Source organism: Trypanosoma brucei, chromosome 10 (assembly GCF_000210295.1).
Source record: "Trypanosoma brucei gambiense DAL972 chromosome 10, complete sequence".
Taxonomy (NCBI): Eukaryota; Euglenozoa; class Kinetoplastea; order Trypanosomatida; family Trypanosomatidae; genus Trypanosoma; species Trypanosoma brucei.
This window is the reverse complement of record NC_026743.1, coordinates 387,878-404,241: the sequence shown is the minus strand read 5'-3', so window position 1 is coordinate 404,241 and position 16,364 is coordinate 387,878. Positions and strand designations below refer to the sequence as shown.

The 16,364-nt window shown below is 48.1% G+C and overlaps 10 protein-coding genes across 10 annotated transcripts; 9 read left to right on the top strand and 1 right to left on the bottom strand.

Annotated features, from left to right (window-relative positions):
* Positions 1 to 171: 171 nt before the first annotated feature.
* TbgDal_X2000 (histone deacetylase 1) lies at positions 172 to 1,338 on the bottom strand (the record flags this gene model as incomplete). The annotated part of the gene is made up of 1 exon (XM_011779083.1): positions 172 to 1,338. One exon carries the CDS (start codon positions 1,336 to 1,338, stop codon positions 172 to 174), a length of 1,167 nt encoding a protein of 388 aa, XP_011777385.1.
* Positions 1,339 to 2,683: 1,345 nt separating this feature from the next.
* On the top strand, positions 2,684 to 3,121 carry TbgDal_X1990 (hypothetical protein, unlikely; the record flags this gene model as incomplete). The annotated part of the gene is made up of 1 exon (XM_011779082.1): positions 2,684 to 3,121. The coding sequence occupies one exon, from the start codon at positions 2,684 to 2,686 to the stop codon at positions 3,119 to 3,121; it is 438 nt and encodes a 145-aa protein (XP_011777384.1).
* A 510-nt stretch (positions 3,122 to 3,631) lies between these two features.
* Positions 3,632 to 4,309, top strand: TbgDal_X1980 (hypothetical protein, unlikely; the record flags this gene model as incomplete). The annotated part of the gene is made up of 1 exon (XM_011779081.1): positions 3,632 to 4,309. The coding sequence occupies one exon, from the start codon at positions 3,632 to 3,634 to the stop codon at positions 4,307 to 4,309; it is 678 nt and encodes a 225-aa protein (XP_011777383.1).
* Positions 4,310 to 6,200: 1,891 nt separating this feature from the next.
* On the top strand, positions 6,201 to 6,671 carry TbgDal_X1970 (T. brucei spp.-specific protein; the record flags this gene model as incomplete). The annotated part of the gene is made up of 1 exon (XM_011779080.1): positions 6,201 to 6,671. One exon carries the CDS (start codon positions 6,201 to 6,203, stop codon positions 6,669 to 6,671), a length of 471 nt encoding a protein of 156 aa, XP_011777382.1.
* Positions 6,672 to 6,838: 167 nt separating this feature from the next.
* TbgDal_X1960 (hypothetical protein, conserved) lies at positions 6,839 to 7,792 on the top strand (the record flags this gene model as incomplete). The annotated part of the gene is made up of 1 exon (XM_011779079.1): positions 6,839 to 7,792. The coding sequence occupies one exon, from the start codon at positions 6,839 to 6,841 to the stop codon at positions 7,790 to 7,792; it is 954 nt and encodes a 317-aa protein (XP_011777381.1).
* Positions 7,793 to 7,985: 193 nt separating this feature from the next.
* Positions 7,986 to 8,504, top strand: TbgDal_X1950 (hypothetical protein, conserved; the record flags this gene model as incomplete). The annotated part of the gene is made up of 1 exon (XM_011779078.1): positions 7,986 to 8,504. One exon carries the CDS (start codon positions 7,986 to 7,988, stop codon positions 8,502 to 8,504), a length of 519 nt encoding a protein of 172 aa, XP_011777380.1.
* Positions 8,505 to 8,631: 127 nt separating this feature from the next.
* On the top strand, positions 8,632 to 9,036 carry TbgDal_X1940 (hypothetical protein, unlikely; the record flags this gene model as incomplete). The annotated part of the gene is made up of 1 exon (XM_011779077.1): positions 8,632 to 9,036. The coding sequence occupies one exon, from the start codon at positions 8,632 to 8,634 to the stop codon at positions 9,034 to 9,036; it is 405 nt and encodes a 134-aa protein (XP_011777379.1).
* A 737-nt stretch (positions 9,037 to 9,773) lies between these two features.
* Positions 9,774 to 10,112, top strand: TbgDal_X1930 (hypothetical protein, unlikely; the record flags this gene model as incomplete). The annotated part of the gene is made up of 1 exon (XM_011779076.1): positions 9,774 to 10,112. One exon carries the CDS (start codon positions 9,774 to 9,776, stop codon positions 10,110 to 10,112), a length of 339 nt encoding a protein of 112 aa, XP_011777378.1.
* Positions 10,113 to 10,279: 167 nt separating this feature from the next.
* On the top strand, positions 10,280 to 12,175 carry TbgDal_X1920 (ATP-binding cassette sub-family E, putative; the record flags this gene model as incomplete). Its single annotated transcript, XM_011779075.1, has 1 exon — positions 10,280 to 12,175. One exon carries the CDS (start codon positions 10,280 to 10,282, stop codon positions 12,173 to 12,175), a length of 1,896 nt encoding a protein of 631 aa, XP_011777377.1.
* An 813-nt stretch (positions 12,176 to 12,988) lies between these two features.
* TbgDal_X1910 (dual specificity protein phosphatase, putative) lies at positions 12,989 to 14,656 on the top strand (the record flags this gene model as incomplete). The annotated part of the gene is made up of 1 exon (XM_011779074.1): positions 12,989 to 14,656. The coding sequence occupies one exon, from the start codon at positions 12,989 to 12,991 to the stop codon at positions 14,654 to 14,656; it is 1,668 nt and encodes a 555-aa protein (XP_011777376.1).
* Positions 14,657 to 16,364: the final 1,708 nt, after the last annotated feature.

Below are 16,364 nucleotides of genomic sequence, written 5' to 3'. Positions count from 1 at the left end.
ATCCACTTCCCGTCCTGGTTGTGTGTGTATGTGTGTGTGTTCGGGGGGGGGGGGGTGACATCAGGACAGATTACTCTTTCAGTAACACATAGAAAAGTTAAGTATTCACTCGACACCAATTCATAAGTTGGGAGGGGAGAAGGTAGCAGTCACGCCGCCCTGATGCACAGTTCAAACAGTCATTATATTTGGACAGTGCTTGTCTATTTGCTCAATAATCACGCGGAAGGATCGTTGAACGTTAACACCAGGAAGAGGTTTGTTTTCTTCATCCTGTGAAACTAAAAGTTGTGGCGATTCTTCGAAGAGCCATCCACTAAGAGGCATTCGATGTAGAGGAATGACAGTGTTCAAGGGGAGCCTTTTCCCACAGAGTATGCTAGTTTCGTATGCCCACAGCTTGGCAACATTCCGCAGGGTGTAACCACCACCACCAACCACAAGCATTGGTAGCCCTAATTTCTTTACCTCTTCAACACACTTTCCATGACCCCATGACGAGAGATTAAAATGTCCCAAACGATCTCCTGCGAGCGAATCGGCTCCACACTGCAAGACAACTACATTTGGATTGAACCGTTTTACAATGGATCTGAGCGCACGCTCAAAAACTGTGGTGTAGTAGAAGTCATCCACACCATCCCACATGGCTAAGTTCATAGTGTAGTGGCGCCCGTTTCCAATGCCTACATCCCGTGGATGGCCTGTACCCGGAAAAAAGGACTCGCCAAACTTGTGAAGGGAAAGAGTAAAGACTCTTCTGCTACGGCAAAACGCTTCGTCGACTCCGTCTCCGTGATGCATATCAAGATCAACATATAAAACTCTATCATGGCATTTCAGTAGCTCAATAATGGCGATAACAATATCATTCACGTAACAGAATCCAGAACACTCACCGCATTTTGCATGATGCATACCACCACCCCAATGAATCGCTGTATCGACAGCACCACTATTCAGCAAAACAGCGGCCATGAGGGAGCCACTAACTGTTGAGAGAGAATATTCAACAATTCCCTCAACAGGTGGACAATCTCCGGAAAAGGTAACCTTCGATACCTCTGTATTCCACAACCAGCTGCGGTTACTATGAAGTCCCAGATTCAGTACATAATCTTCAGCATGGTAGGTAAGCAGCTCTTTAATACCAATTGGTGGCGGGACAACCGTCCGACAAAACCGCTTTAACCCCAGTGATGCAATTAGTTCCATTGTCACCAAAAGTCTATACGGTTTCATTGCATGCTGAGGAACCAACGCTGAGAGCGTACAATCAGCGGAATAGCAAGATGTGTCAATGAGAGCGACGCGCCGACAATCACCATCCTCATTCATTTGAGAAACTGTACGAACCTTCTAGGTTATTATAAATGAATACGCTGTTTGAGGAAATGACAATATATTACCTTGCACCGCAAGTCAAAGTGACCTCACGCAGATGAAACAACCAAATTAAGTGAAACCACACGCACGAGTTTTGCTACCACCGTACCCGATACACAAAAAAATTATATAAGCTTTTCACCCACATCTTGTCCTTTTTATCAGCCCTCGTGGCACTTCAGAACGCAACTGTGCACTCGCATTTACCTTCCCCTTTCAGGCCGAATTATGTAATGAAGGGGGCGACACACACACACACACACACACACACACACACACACACACACACACACACACACACACACACACACACACACACACACACACACACACACACACACACACACACACACACACACACACACACACACACACACAAGCTTTTCAGTGATTACGAGGTCGGTGTCACCTTTGAACCGGACGCAGAGGGAAACAAGACTGGAGTGCAAACAGTAGTTGCCTCTGTGTCGCTTGCATGGCTCACAGACCACGAAACCCCCGTTGGAGCAAGGTTCCCTGGCAAAGAGTACAAAAATACAGCATAAGTTTTTTTCTTCAATGTGCGGATTGACGACAATCGTGGCCACGCCACACTAGCGAGCAGAAGGAAATGCGTTTATGCAGATCATGTCACATGACATGATAGTGTGGGACTCAGCCTTGGAGAACGAGCCACTGCCTACTAAAACCCTCTTAAGTGGAGATTATTACCCACCCACTTTGCCAGTGCATGGAGACCACGATTCGCACGGTCGTATAAAGGGATGGTCTTCATTGTAGCCTTCTACCCCTCCTATAGCTGTTGTGGCATCTCACCCTGTAAATTCACCACTAGCTCTACAGCTAATGGCACGTATACGACTTCGATGGGTTCTACTTGCAAAGGTACTCAACTGTAAAACATGAAGCGGCCACATATCCGCGTGTTGATTTGCGCTTCACACACATAAATATCTTCAACGTCCAAAAGTGCACTCACAATGGCACCCCAGCAGCTGGCCACTGTGGTCGATATTCCAGTGTTCATGTGGTGACAGTTAGCTTCCGTAGAAAATTTAATTATTCCTGCGTACTAGACCCTGACACCACAATGAGGCTTCTACCTCTAACATAAGGGACAGTATAAATTAGAGTAAAATGGAATTAACTGTAGACCAGAAACCCACATAAGCATACTGAACAAGTATGGCAACTTCCTACCCTCACGACACTTGTCTTACAAATTTCGCTACCTTTAGCATGCAAGAAGGCGGTTGAATGCCCTGGAGAACCACGACCAGCACCAACAGGAAGTGGCATGACATCTCATCCCGCTGTTCTCGCCACCGCCTTCCATACCAATCACATACGCGACAGAGGTATTCCTATTTCCTTCGTTAACACTCCACAGCGCGTTCCTCAGGGAGAAAGACAGGCATATACGACCCGCACCACGATCTCACCGTCAGCCCACCCACCCCCTAGTAGAGCTCGGAGGCGGTTTAAAAGCTCTCGGCGGTCCCGCCGGCCTCAGGCGGCCTTGAAGTGGCGCGAAAGTGGCAACACACCTATTCGCGGCGCTCCCGGAGAAAGCGTGGATCGAAAGGGCCAAGACTTCCCCTTGTCCCCCTCACATTTTTCAGGTACACTTCTGATTACCTTCGCGGACGCACCCCGGTGGCGCTTTCCCTCCTATGTTTCGGTCACCTTCCTGGACGGCAGAGGTTGCCACACCCCCCAGAAAGCCCTGGATTAAGGGTGGGGGATGAGCGGTTGGAAAAAAGTTCGGACACTGTTGCGAGCTGTGTGCCCTATTTTGGTCAACACGGCGCTCCTGCGCGGTGGAAGCTACGCTCCTCGCGAATGCGGTGTACCGCCACATCTCGGTATTCACGGGGTATGTGCGCGGCCATATTCGTGTCAATTTGCCATTTGCGTTACTGCGTTCGACCGGCGCTAGCCATGGGCTTTGTGCTCACGCCGTCTCATTTCATCACCAGTGCGTGTCATATTTTTTTTCGCCGTCGCAGTGGTTGCACGGATTGTTGGAGTTCGACGCTTTGTCAGCCGGGCTTTGTACTTTTCATTTCAGGCACTGTAGTGGTGCTCGCGGGTTAATATTTCGCAGCATCCATTTTCAATACCAAGAGGCAACGGGGCGGGAACGAGCCACTGCCACCTCCTCTTCACTCGCTTTTCCCCTGACAGCAATATCGGTCCCATGTAGGTTACAATGTCCTGGAGCTTCGGGCCAGGCAACTGCGGCATGTCAGTCACCCTTTCCACCATACCATCAATCATTCCATTCCATTCCACATCAGTAACTAAATACAAACTTCAATGTGGTATACGCTTTCCCTCCCGTATTTGTAGGAGAAGCACCCGTAGCTTATTTGGGTGTTGGTCTGCCACGGTGAGATGGACCTGCTTCCAATACCATGAGTGGCAACAGCAAGTCTGTGATTATCAACAGTCTGCTCAGGGGTGGCGCCGGCCACCTCAACGTGGTGCCAAGTTCCAGCGCCCCGTATTTTCAGAGGAAGCCAAGAGCCAGCAGCATTTCTCTAATGGGGAACTCTGCTTTGCTCCAGCTCCGGCTTCTCATAGCGTCGGGGCCGGTCACGCGTTTTTCTGGGACACCGTTTTTCACTTCTCGGTCCCGGACACGTGTCAGCACATCATAAGCAGCGTCCGGAGTTTTCTCCATGACGTTGTATACGCTTGGAAAACATCCAGTGACATTCCCGCACCCTTTTCTATTGCTAGGGATTCTGTTGGGTTACTGCGGGCCGATGGGGCTGCATTTTCCCGCTTCACGAATATCAGTTTGTTTCCCCCACATGTTGTCGTAGCTGTCCCATTCTTTTTTCCCCCAATAATGCAGATCCCTCAGTCCACGGCCCGTGGCATCTACCAGCCGGTGATTGTAGGCTGTTTCCACTGAAGTGCCGCGGAATCTGCTTCTTCCATGCTTTTATTTTCATATCTTTGTGATCTTCCGCGCGTATGAACCTTATTTAATTGCGAAAGAGAACCCTGTTGCGGTATCGAAGTGTGAGGAAAGTAACTGGGGCTTACGCCACTTGACACAAAGGGATTTGTGATATAGTGTAATGTGTCTCCTCGTGGTCTTGGACATGAAGATTCGGAAACACTCTTCCTCGGCATTGCACTTCACTGAGACTTTCACTTCTCACATCAACACGGACTTGGGACTACGTATTAATGTGGCGCTTCTGAGCTGTAAGCCGCTACCTTCAGGGACGGTGCTCTCTTAGTACATTCGCTATGTCACGCCTGAAATGATACAGCTAAATTTTCAGTGTGCAACAGCGGGTTCCCCTCCACTACCCTTACACACATCCTATTACGACGCTTCAACCCTTCACATGACACACGCTCGCGCCAGTGCGAGGTAAAAGAACCTCAGAAGCTGGTGTGCTTAGCCCTGCGTGAAAGTAGATATTGCTCCTATTTGAAGTAGACTCAGGTCAATTTTTTTCGTATTGTCTGCATAGCGCGCCTTGCCATTTCAATTATGCAATGGAGTATCACAAAGAGCAACTTTTAAAGTTCTCTCAAGCCCTACCCACGCTCCATCACCGTTTGGTGTGAGCGGTATTCATTTCACAGAACCGAAGGGTGTGCTTTTCATCTGCGTTAGGTAAACTTCCATTAGGTACTCTCAAGACCATGGTGCCACCATGTCCACTTACCTCCGCAGTGTGTGTTTGATATTTTTCTCTTTCGTTTGAGGAAGCAGCAGCGTTCAGTTATGTGCAAACAAATCGGCACGTAGCTGGGGTCCTTCTTCCAGTAGTCGGTTCAGCGAGCTGATAAATTCAATGGCCAAGATGCTACTGAATATGGTTCCCTTGTAGGGCAGTCTTCTGAAGTATTTTTGTATCCGATAGCATCTCCCTGGCGCTTATTTTACACGTTCTGGCCTTGAAAAAAACTGCCAACATTCTGATAATTCTCTGCTGTATGTTCGACTTTTCCATTTCCTGTACCAAGCTCGTCGCGCTATGTTGTGTCGAAGGCTGTGTCATGAATAACGGAGACAGTTTTGGCGCAATCAGTGTTGTGGTCTGCCGCAGTAAATGCCTTTGAATGGACATTGCTGATGGCATCGTTGCGAGCCTGCCGGAGCTTTCTACGCCACACCTGTTACTACAGGCTCCAAAATGTTCTCCAACTGTCCCTTGGATCTTGGTGTAGCTAGAACGCCGCGTGGGGAGTAGGCCGGATCACGGCTTGATGTGCCAGCGGCCTCAGGAGCAAGAAAATAATTCGTCTTCTTTTCCTTTTGAGTGGTACGAATACAATACCAAGTTTGACGCCGAAAAGGGCCGGGGATCAGCCGAGACTGAATACCTTCCAACGCCCCAACGGGAAGTCGGGGCCTTCGTTTTCCACGGGACCTCGTCCTCGCTTGATGCGCTGCTTCGGTCGTGAGAACGCTTCTTCAGCATACAGGTGGCGCTTGTTTGGGTGTTTTATCGATACGATGGTGGTTATCATCGGCATCTGGCGTATGGGGTGGTGTTGGTTTCGCGCTCTATTTTTAACTCCAACATCGGAGAGGGGCACGCAGACATGATCCACTTTTCCGCACGTAAGAATTTAATCTGCTTCCGTCACTTGTGGGCTGGTCCGAAGTAAACCACTCGGCTCTTCGGCACCGGACCTATTCCAACCACATGGGGGAAAAACAGAATTTTGGGTAGGCTGCGGCGGTCGAACGCGATGTGCCGTTGCAGGAGCGAACCTGCTGCCACTGACCTCCGGGGGTGTCTGCCTGGCGCGGCGGACCGCCACGGGTGGTAGTGGAAATGAGTCTGTGTTTCGCTTCGCAGTTGCTGTCAGTCCGCGAGCGTCTCTGTGTGTGTTCCCCTCCTCTCGAGGGGGCAGAGCTCAGCCTCGGATGGGAAGTGGGGGTTCCCCCCTCTTGCTGTCACACTGCTGGTGGTGCTTCCCCTGCGCTGGATCGAGCCGGCGGTATTCAATCGAGTGGCGCTGGACGGTGGGGCTTGACGTCGCCCCGGTGTAAATTTTGTGGAGGCTCCCAGCATGGGCGACATTGCTTGCTGCGCGTGTCTGTTGACCCTAGGGCGTTACAACAGGAGTGTCCGGTTGGTAAGAAGCTTTTGCGGATCCTACAGCGGCTTGTTATCGTGACGTTTCCGCAGGGGGCGGGCTCCAGTGGGGTCCGTGCTATTCGGTCGTTTCCGGTGTGTTTGTGGTGGGTTTCAAATTTCGGCATTCACGACTGTTTGGGCAGCCGCTGGGACCCAATTTTCTAGCCTTTGTGGCATTAAAATGTTATTAGGGGCATTATTCATAGTTACGTTGTCCCCTATTTGTATGAATTTGTGCGGGACATGATGTGATAATTTAGGTTCTGGGGAGAAGAAAATCTCTGTTGGGGGCATGTTGTAACGGCGACGAGCAGTTCCCCTTTTCGTGATAAATGAGTGCCGTTTTTTTTCTATTTTTTTCTCTAATTTTAATTTCTCCTGGGGGTGGGGAAGGGAATATGTTTCGTCAGGAACTACGCCGTCGTTCGGTTATTCTTGTTCACGATGGACTTGTTCCAAGGAGGATGATAATCAATGAGGACCCCCAAGAGCGGTCAAGAGAGTTGGCGCTTAGAGAAAAGGTAGCCAAAAAATATAAGGGACTCAACATATCCGAATTTTCCGGCTTCAGTTATGGACATTTCGCGATGGGAGGGCTGGCGACCAGTGCTGCTTTTCGTGCTCGCGAAGCTTCCCAAGGAAATGCCCCTAATTTTGGAAACTTACCCCAAGGAGAGCGTCGCGTTGACTGGCTCATGTTTTTTACTGGTGTGGTGCTTGTTTTTGTTTCGTCGAAAATCATTATACAGCGGCTTTTTGGCGGTGTATCAGAGGATTTGGCATTACCTTTGTGGATTGGAAGTGTAGATGAGCAAGCGACTTATTTGCTCTTCACCATACAGTACGACAAATCTAGCCGTCAGCGGATTAAGGATGAGTACCTCGCAGAACGAAGGATAAATCCATTCATTACTTTTTTCCCCTGGCTCATTACACGATATCCTGAGTACGGTCGCGGCGTGCAGTTCAGTCGTGACGTTGCCTTTGGCACACTTCGTGAGATACTCTCAAGTGGTAACCAGAGGTCATTGTTAAACCTTGCCGGTAGCACAAAGGACACGCTACTGAGGAATGACAGCCCGGCTCATCGCGTCGATTATTTTCTCAGGAGGCTGGGCGTGGTCCCGATGATTCAAGGAGTGAACTCAGACTCAAAGGCGGCTGCTTACGCACCTCCCGCAATCGCATCGAACCTTCAGCTGATGTACGGTAGCGAGCCAGAGGCAATTAAAACTGTGTTAAGCGTCAGTCCGGATGAGAGACATGGATCTGTACCGTTCCAGTAGTTTATATTCATGTGTTAGCAATGCAGTACCGTGTTGCTTTGTAGAAGAGACATATCGTTTTCACTAACCATCACAGTGTATATATTATTAACGCTTGAGTAGTGTTCGCCTTGGCGTCAACACTTGCACCGGGGAAGACTAACAAGTGAATATATTCCTCCCTTTTTAATATCTCCACCTAAAGTGTTAAGTGATGCTATCGAAAATGAAATGCACTCTTACCCATGACGTCGTCAGTGACCTTCAGGAAGCCTTTCGCCTTTTTGACAGCGCTGATGAGGGTGTTATAGCGATGTCACGGGTCAGGTCTCTGGCCTTCAGCTTGGTACCGAAGCTAAATGAGGGGATGTTCTCCCGTGTTTTATCCACAACGAAGCTGGAAGGCTGTGATGCGATCAATTTTCCACAGTTCGTGGTACTTTTTTCCACATTGAGTGATGTCAGCACACGAGCTGAAAACTTTGGAGTTGATGAACTCGTAGAAGTTTTTTCTCACTACGATACCAACCGAACGGGTTATATTGACTTAAACTGTTTTCTCCAGATAATGATGGAGGAAGGAGAACTTCTCTCGGCTGTGGAGGGTAGTGAGCTGGTTTTGCACCTTCGCCGCTTCGGCTGTGTTCATTTGAACAAAGTTAACTACTGCAAATTTGTCCAAAGACTCGTTGACTCTAGTTTATTGAATCCCTTTTCTCACTTCTTTGTTTGAAGGAGTTTTTTTTTTTTTCGGTGGTGGTGGCAGTAGTAGTAGATGTTGGTGCGTAGTGTTTGGCTTTGCCCTTTTTGTTTGTGTTGCACTCCTGTATAGGATTGAGGTAAGATTTGTTGGTGTGTGCATGCACCTCTTTTCAAGTTACCGCTTAGATGGGTTTCTCCGCTGGTGCGTGTCGTCACTCTCCCTCACTTTTCTATGTTCCGTGTTGCGGCAATACGGTCGTTTTATTTTTGTCTGGCTCCAAACTTTCTGTCCTACACACTTCGGTGTCCCTTTACCTGAAGGTGAAGCAACTGACATTTTTGTTGTCCCCGTTGTATATGGATTGGAGGTTACCAGTGATGGCGGATGCTGGCGCGACCGTGGCCTTATCACTTCTTCACGTGGCCATTTTTGTTGCACTTTTTTCTTCGTTGTCAAAAAAAAAAAAAAGAATGGCGTGTGTCATCATATGTCGAGCGCCATCAGATTTTCGGTTTGTGCGTTTCTGAGTGCTTTGAAGGGTAAACGCTTTCCACTTCCTTAAGTCAGAATTTATTTACGTTTGCACTGGTTGCAGGAATAAAGCATGTTCGCCATTAAAAAAAAAAAACGTTGTTGAAGTCGTCAGAGGGTTGCAGGACTGCTGCCTGATTTTCTATCTATATGTTCAGGTTTTCCCTGTGCCTTCGCTGATAGTTCTGTAACGTGGTTTCGTATTGCTAAAGAGGTAGTGCCGCTGTCTATTCTTAGTTTGTGCGTGCTGCGATTTGTTTTTTTTCTATATTTTGCCTTGTGTGTGTGTGTGGGGGGGGGGGGAGACCGTTGAGGAAGGGATATATTTCTTTTTCCGTCTGGGAAGCTAAAGGATTTGTTGCTAACCTAATTTCTGTTTGCTTTTTTTTTTTCTCGCCTGGCAAGTGGACTCACCGTTGTTGCAAATGGACTTCCCTCTTCGGACTGAATACAGGAGGTGCCCGTCCCATGTTATACTTTTTCGTGTGTTATCCACCTTTCCACATAAGCCAATGATGAGTCTCTAAGTTTTTTTTTTTCGGGGGGCGCGACTAAGAGGGTGACAGTTGTTACAGTATGTCGTGGCATCCAGTCGCGGTTACTCCACCTACGTGTTTTTTTCTATGAATCGTAAAAAAAAAACTCCAATGTGGTGACTTTTCACCCAGCTAACTGCAGTTTTCTTGGTATGCCGTACGATGCTCCAATATATATACATATTCGTATGATGGCTCGGTTTTGTGAGCGTATGGCAATTCTTGACCGATAATGTCATCTGAAGTGCCAACTTATCGGGGGGGGGGGTTTCCTTTTTTACACTTCCTACCAAGCAATACAAAACTTATTTTTATTTTTAAGGACCGCAATGTGCGCTATGCATGTATCTCTGTAGTCCCACAGTTTCCTGTCGCGTGGTGTTTTTTCCCCCTGCGAAATGCGACCTTCACTGTGGGTGCTCATGACCGCAAGCAGTTCGCTTTTGTGATGGGTGGAGTGTTATACTTTTTGGAATGGGTAATTTGTGTGGTAAGTGAATGTCAGAGGTTTGTTTGTCGAACTATATCTGGGAAAGAGACTTGCCTTTTCTGTTGTGTGTACGAGGATTAACACACATTTTACAGATCTATCATCTGTCGTACGCTGTGCGAACGCGGAGTAAGGAGCGAAACTGATACGAACGCAAGGTCCTGTTAATAGGAACCTGCTGCTTCCTGACGTATAACTAGCGGCTTCTGTTGCATTTTAATGAAGGTAAAGTACTATTAGCTTTTAACATGCCACCTAAAAACAGGCAAGATGAGGAAAAGTCTAAACTGACTCGTATTGCCGTTGTAAACCACGACCGATGCAAGCCAGCAAAATGCAATCTAGAGTGCAGTAAGTGCTGTCCAGTTAACCTTCAGGGGAAACTATGTGTTGTGGTTCAAAAAAAGTCAACAATTTCTGTAATTTCAGAAGAACTTTGTATTGGCTGCGGTTTATGCGTTAAAAAATGTCCTTATGGAGCCATTCAAATCATCAACTTGCCATCCAATCTGAATAAAGATACTGTTCATCGGTACGGCCCCAATAGTTTCAAACTCCATAGGCTACCTCTTCCTCGTCCAGGGCAGGTCTTGGGACTCGTTGGAGCGAATGGCACGGGCAAATCGACGGCATTGTCTATTCTGAAGGGCAAGACTAAGCCAAATCTTGGTCGCTATAAGGATGAACCCAGTTGGGAGGAGATATTAAAATACTTTCGAGGGTCTGAGCACCAAGCGTATTTTCAACACATGCTGGAGCAAAAGATGCGTGTTCTCCTGAAACCACAATATGTGGATCAGGTTCCCAAAGTTACCAAGGGAAAAGTGGGGGATCTACTAACTAAAGCTGATGAGCGGGGTGTGAAGGACTACTATATGAAGGAACTTGATATAGAAAACGTTGCTGATCGCGAACTCGAAAAATTATCTGGTGGTGAGCTACAGCGGTTTACCATTGCTGCTCTCTGTGTCCAAAATGCCTCAGTGTACATGTTTGACGAGCCTTCTAGTTATTTGGATGTTCGGCAGAGACTGATGGCCGCTAAGGTGATTCGTTCTCTGCTGAAAGATGATAATTATGTTGTTGTCGTTGAGCATGACCTTTCTGTTGTGGACTATATGTCCGACTTCGTGTGTGTTCTCTACGGCGTTCCCGGAATCTACGGAGTGGTAACGATGCCTTACGGGGTCCGAGAAGGTATTAACATTTTCTTGGATGGTTTTGTCCCAACTGAAAATCTGAGGTTTCGTCAAGAGAGTTTGTCATTTCGCATTACCGATGACTTGGAAGAGACGACCAAACACAGTGTACAACATTCTTACCCGTCCATGGTAAAGAATTTGGGAGGGTTTACATTAACTGTCGAATCGGGATCCTTTTCTGACTCTGAGATTGTTGTCCTTCTAGGTGAGAATGGATGTGGTAAAACGACGTTTATTCGCATGCTCGCTGGCCACATTAAACCGGATAATGAAGTGGAAGTACCTCAACTGTGCATAAGTTACAAACCACAGAAGATCGCACCGAAGTTTCAGGGAACCGTGAAGGATCTTCTCCAATCAAAGATATACGAAGCGTTCTCTAATCCCCAATTCCAGACAGATGTACTAAAACCCATGACAGTTGAGGAGCTGTACGATCAGGAGGTGCAACACCTTTCCGGTGGTCAGTTGCAACGCGTTGGTCTATGCCTTGCCCTCGGCACACCGGCAAATATCTATCTAATAGACGAACCCAGTGCCTACTTGGATTCGGACCAGCGTATAATAGCTGCCCGTGTCATCAAGAGATACATTATGCATGCCAAACGAACTGCGTTCATCGTTGAGCACGATTTTATTATGGCAACATACCTGGCGGATCGTGTTATTGTATACGACGGCACTCCAGCTGTAAATTGCAAGGCCAACGCTCCCTGTGCCCTCTTGGAGGGAATGAACAAATTTTTGAAAAGCCTCGATATTACTTTCAGACGTGATCCATCGAATTTCCGTCCGCGAATCAACAAGTTTGACTCGGTTAAAGATCGTGAACAGAAAATCGCGGGGAACTACTTCTACATGGTGGAAGAGGTCGCAAAACCGGTCAAACCAGCGAAGGTGGATGGAGAGGATGAGGACGAAGATGATGAAAGCAACGAGTAGGTATGGAAAGTGGATGCGTTGGGGTTACAATGATCTAAATGCCACCGTATTACGCTTTTTCTGATTCGTTGTTGGAAGGGGGAGCGTGCGCACGTAGAGAGCTGCGTGGGGGTGAGGTAGCGGAGGCAATGCCGCACGGATGGTCCGCGTATCAGAGCAAATAAGAATATTTTTAACGAAAAACAAGCAACGGATGAATATCGGCACATGTACTTTTGTCCATTTCACGTTGTGGTGTTCAATGCTGAGTAGGTGGAGTTAAGCACTAAAAGTTAAACTTAAATCGACTTAAGTGGGTTACGTGGCATAATAATGTACTTACTTTTGAAGGGCAAAAAAGACCCTAGCGGCTGGGGACCGGAGAGAGAGAGCCTAGTCGGTACCTCTGATAGAGTTCTCAAGTTCGTTTTCCCTTTCCCCCTCTATTTTCTCCCTTCCTTCTTATTCTCTATACCTATTGCAACGGTTATTCATAATTTATATTATTATTTTCAAAGGTCCCAACAGCACACACTGACCGTATCAAAAGGGAGTTAGCGGTTTTGTTGCCAAGTGCAAGGAGTTACTATTACAGAGAGAAAAGGGAAGAAGAGCGACCAACAGTTCAAAAGCCCCGCGTGGTATAAAGAGTGTGGTGACAGTATTTAGAGACATAGTCCCTTTCCGTGTACGGCTGACTAGAGGAATCTTGATCACCCACAGCCCTGCTGGACCTCGTTCTATCTGAAGGTAGTTTTTTCCTGCCTATTCTGCTTTCACAGGCTTTTCGTTTTCTAGTAAGGCGAGTGTTCTCTAAAGTGACCACCAGCCGGCATGCAGGAACTTATCGCTGTCCGTGTCAAGGATGGCATCTTCGTGGGAAATGCGGTGGCTGCACACGATCGTGAGTTCATTTCACTCAACAAGATAACCCATGTTGTTAACTGTGCCGGTGGCGAGCTTGCTGATCTTTTCGCAGACGATGGCGTAAAATATCTTACGTTTCCCTGGAAAGACCCTACTGGTTCAGTCTGCACAGCAGTAATGTTTGATAGTGCGGATGAAAATGTTAAGCGGACGGTGCGGTTCATAGATGAGGCACTTGAAGCTGGTGATTGCGTGTTGGTACACAGCCAACTCGGTATGTCACGTAGCCCAGCCTTAGTAGCGGCCTACCTGATCGTGAAGTATGGGTGGAAACTGGAGAGTGCCATCTCCTTTTTGGAAATGGCTCACAAGGACATGTCCATAAAACCACATTTTCTGCGACAACTCCGAATGTTTGCGAAGCGCAACACTATAGAACACGATATTTTTGATGTTGACGTGGACGATTCATCTTTTGGTTTGGACAATGTCCAGTGGATGCTTCGTAACACACTACTTAATGGTCTTACCTCCGCCAGCCAGCGTCAGAACGAGCTATACAAACTGTGCTCAAGCAAGGTAGATGTCGGCCAACCAGTTAAAACGTCCGACGTGCGAGTTACTACAACACGCATGAAGAAGGCTAAGCGTCTGGTGTTTGTTGACACTAAGCAAGGGTCAGATGTTGAACCAAGGAGCGGCACGCCTGTTGTTACCGTTCAGCCACTGCGTCAAAGTGAACCGGGGAATCACTTCCTCGGTTACCATGGTTCCATTGCCCTTGAGGGGCGTCGTCGTAGCAACAGTATCATGCGTCACAGTGTCTCTCCCTGCGGTCGTAGTGTCGAATCCGATCCTAGCACAAATCCACATGGACGGCAAGAGCTCACGCTACGTTTTGAATCAAAGAGTGGCAGGAGTTGCTCAGCTTTTGACGGGGCCACCTCATCGCAGGCCGCACGTACGGCTAGCGGATATTCCACGATTGATGGAGCAAGTCACGTCGGTGAATATCACACGCACCTGCCATCGCCGGACACTATTCACGCTCCAGCCCGCTCTCCGTTCGCGACACTCACGTCCGGGCACAAGTACCGTAAGGGGTCTCCTTTACCCTCTGTCGTGTACAACAGTTCGCCGATGCGGTCTGTGCAGCGTCCCTCATCTGCGCTTGTGTCTGAGGGAAGAGGCGCGCAGTTAAGGACCTCATCTTACACAAGACCAACGGGATTCTCTCGAAGTGGAGTAGCGCGGTCAGGTAGTCCATGTTCGGTGAGTTCGCATTCCAGTGCGTTTCTCGCGACGTCCACACGGTTGTCGTCCTACAGGAACATTGCGCCACACCGATCACAACCGAGCAGTAATGTCCAACCAGCGTGGAGCGCTGGAAAGACGGCGTTATCTCCGTCAAGGGTTCACAGATCTTTACTGCGAAGCAGTCCATTAAATAACCGTCCGGGTTCTCCAGTGGAGCGGCCTTCCTCCACTCCTCGTAGGGTATCGTCACCCACATCCGGTTCTGCCGATGCTTGCAGCAGTCGTACGGTCTGTGGTACGAGCAGTGGCTCCAAGGGTGGGGGAGTGGGTTTGCTGCGACGCCAGATACCAGCGGCCATATCATCCAGCAGGAGTTGATTGTGGAGCTGCATCACACGGTTGGGCGTGGGCGAACCACAAAGAGCTCGGTGCCCGTCATCTGTGAACATCTACTCCTGTACTCTGGTGCTGCGCATGGTATCTCCGACGTGGTGGAATAATTGACGTATCAGGTCTTCTAGTCATTTATTTGGACAGCTTGTCAATTCATCCTAGCAATGGCTTGACCTGGGAATAGTGCTGGCCTTCTTGCGGGGTGTGAAACTCGTATTAAACGCGTGGTTGTTGCAAACGTTACACACGGTTGGCTGGAGCCGCCATCGGGAAAGGAGAAACGGTGTTTGTGTATGTTGTAGGTACTGAGAGAACCTGAAGATAGGGGGGAGGGAGTAATCAAAAAGATGTCTTTTGTTTCAGCGAGTTTGATAGAGTATAAGCGGCGCTGAAGAGGAGAGGAGTGATTGAGGTGAAGACGTCTGTGATACGGTAAGCTCGGTGCATATCGGGGAGGGGCACTGTGATGAAGGGCGATCCCATCTGCGAGATGAAGCAAAGGAAGACAGTAGGGGCTATTTAGAGATCAGTTGCATTTCTTTAGTGAAGAAAGAGGGTTGTTGCTAAAGGTCGCATTGTTTTTGCTGTGTCCACGGTGATGGGTAAGGGGTGAGGCGAAGGGGAGAAAAAAATGGAGGGAGGTGGAAGAGAACAAAATAGTAGGAATTATCCCTCTGAATGCAGTTTCGTATTTGCGGCTCGGGGGCCTAGAGAATACATATGTGGGCGCTTATGAGTGAAAACGAGCGGTAGGTAAGCGCGCCGATGTGAAAGGAACGCTGCTAGCCCTTGCGAGGGGCGATTTCTCCTGGCGTTATCCCTTAACCCTTTCTCATTGTCACTGCCTCTCATGCAAACACTTTTCCTCATATATATTTTTTAAAAAGAATTTTCGATGCCTCTTTTCCGTTGCGTAGGTACCAGTGGGTGTAAAACTGTTGATTCAGTAAGGGTAGTGCAGATTGTTTATTGAGACCGCGTGTCTAGTAGTGACTCACCGCACTCGCACACACATATATATATATATATATACGTATACACTCATGTATGTGTTCATGGATGTGTGCTTTTTTTTTTTACGCAAGACGGAGGGGCGGAGAGGCAATACTTTTAGTGACCGTGCACTGCGCGCACAGCGGGGCGGCATCGCATCCCAAAGAGTTGGGGGGGGGACTAACATTTAGCTCTACCCTATATATGTACTTGTTGATGCTGGTCTTTGTGCCCTGCGTGAGCCCTCTTCGTTCCCCCTCTCACACTCCCTCCATCGCTTCTTTTTCTTTCGTCTCCCTGGGGTGGGGAACGTGATAATTGGCTTCAGGGAGTTTTTCCATTCGAAGTATTACTATAATAGCTTTTTTAAATATCCGGGATTTATAACACGGCTCTGTTGGTGCTCCCGCCCAGTGATGTGTGCTCTTCTTTACCCCAATTTCTTTATTTGCCTCTTGGTGCACCTTGATCACAGTATCAGATCTTCATTCATTTTTTGTGGACTTGACCGACCCTCTGTTATCATTGACGGCGAACCTCCCTTTTTCCCATTGATTCTTTTGTCACGACTGTTGTTAGAAACCATTGTGTTTCCGTGAATTGGAGAGGATTAAGCAAACGAAAGGGATGCCGACGGGACACGTGATTTACGATGACGACGGTGAAGTGTTTGAGGAAGACGTCACTGTCGGGCGAGGCG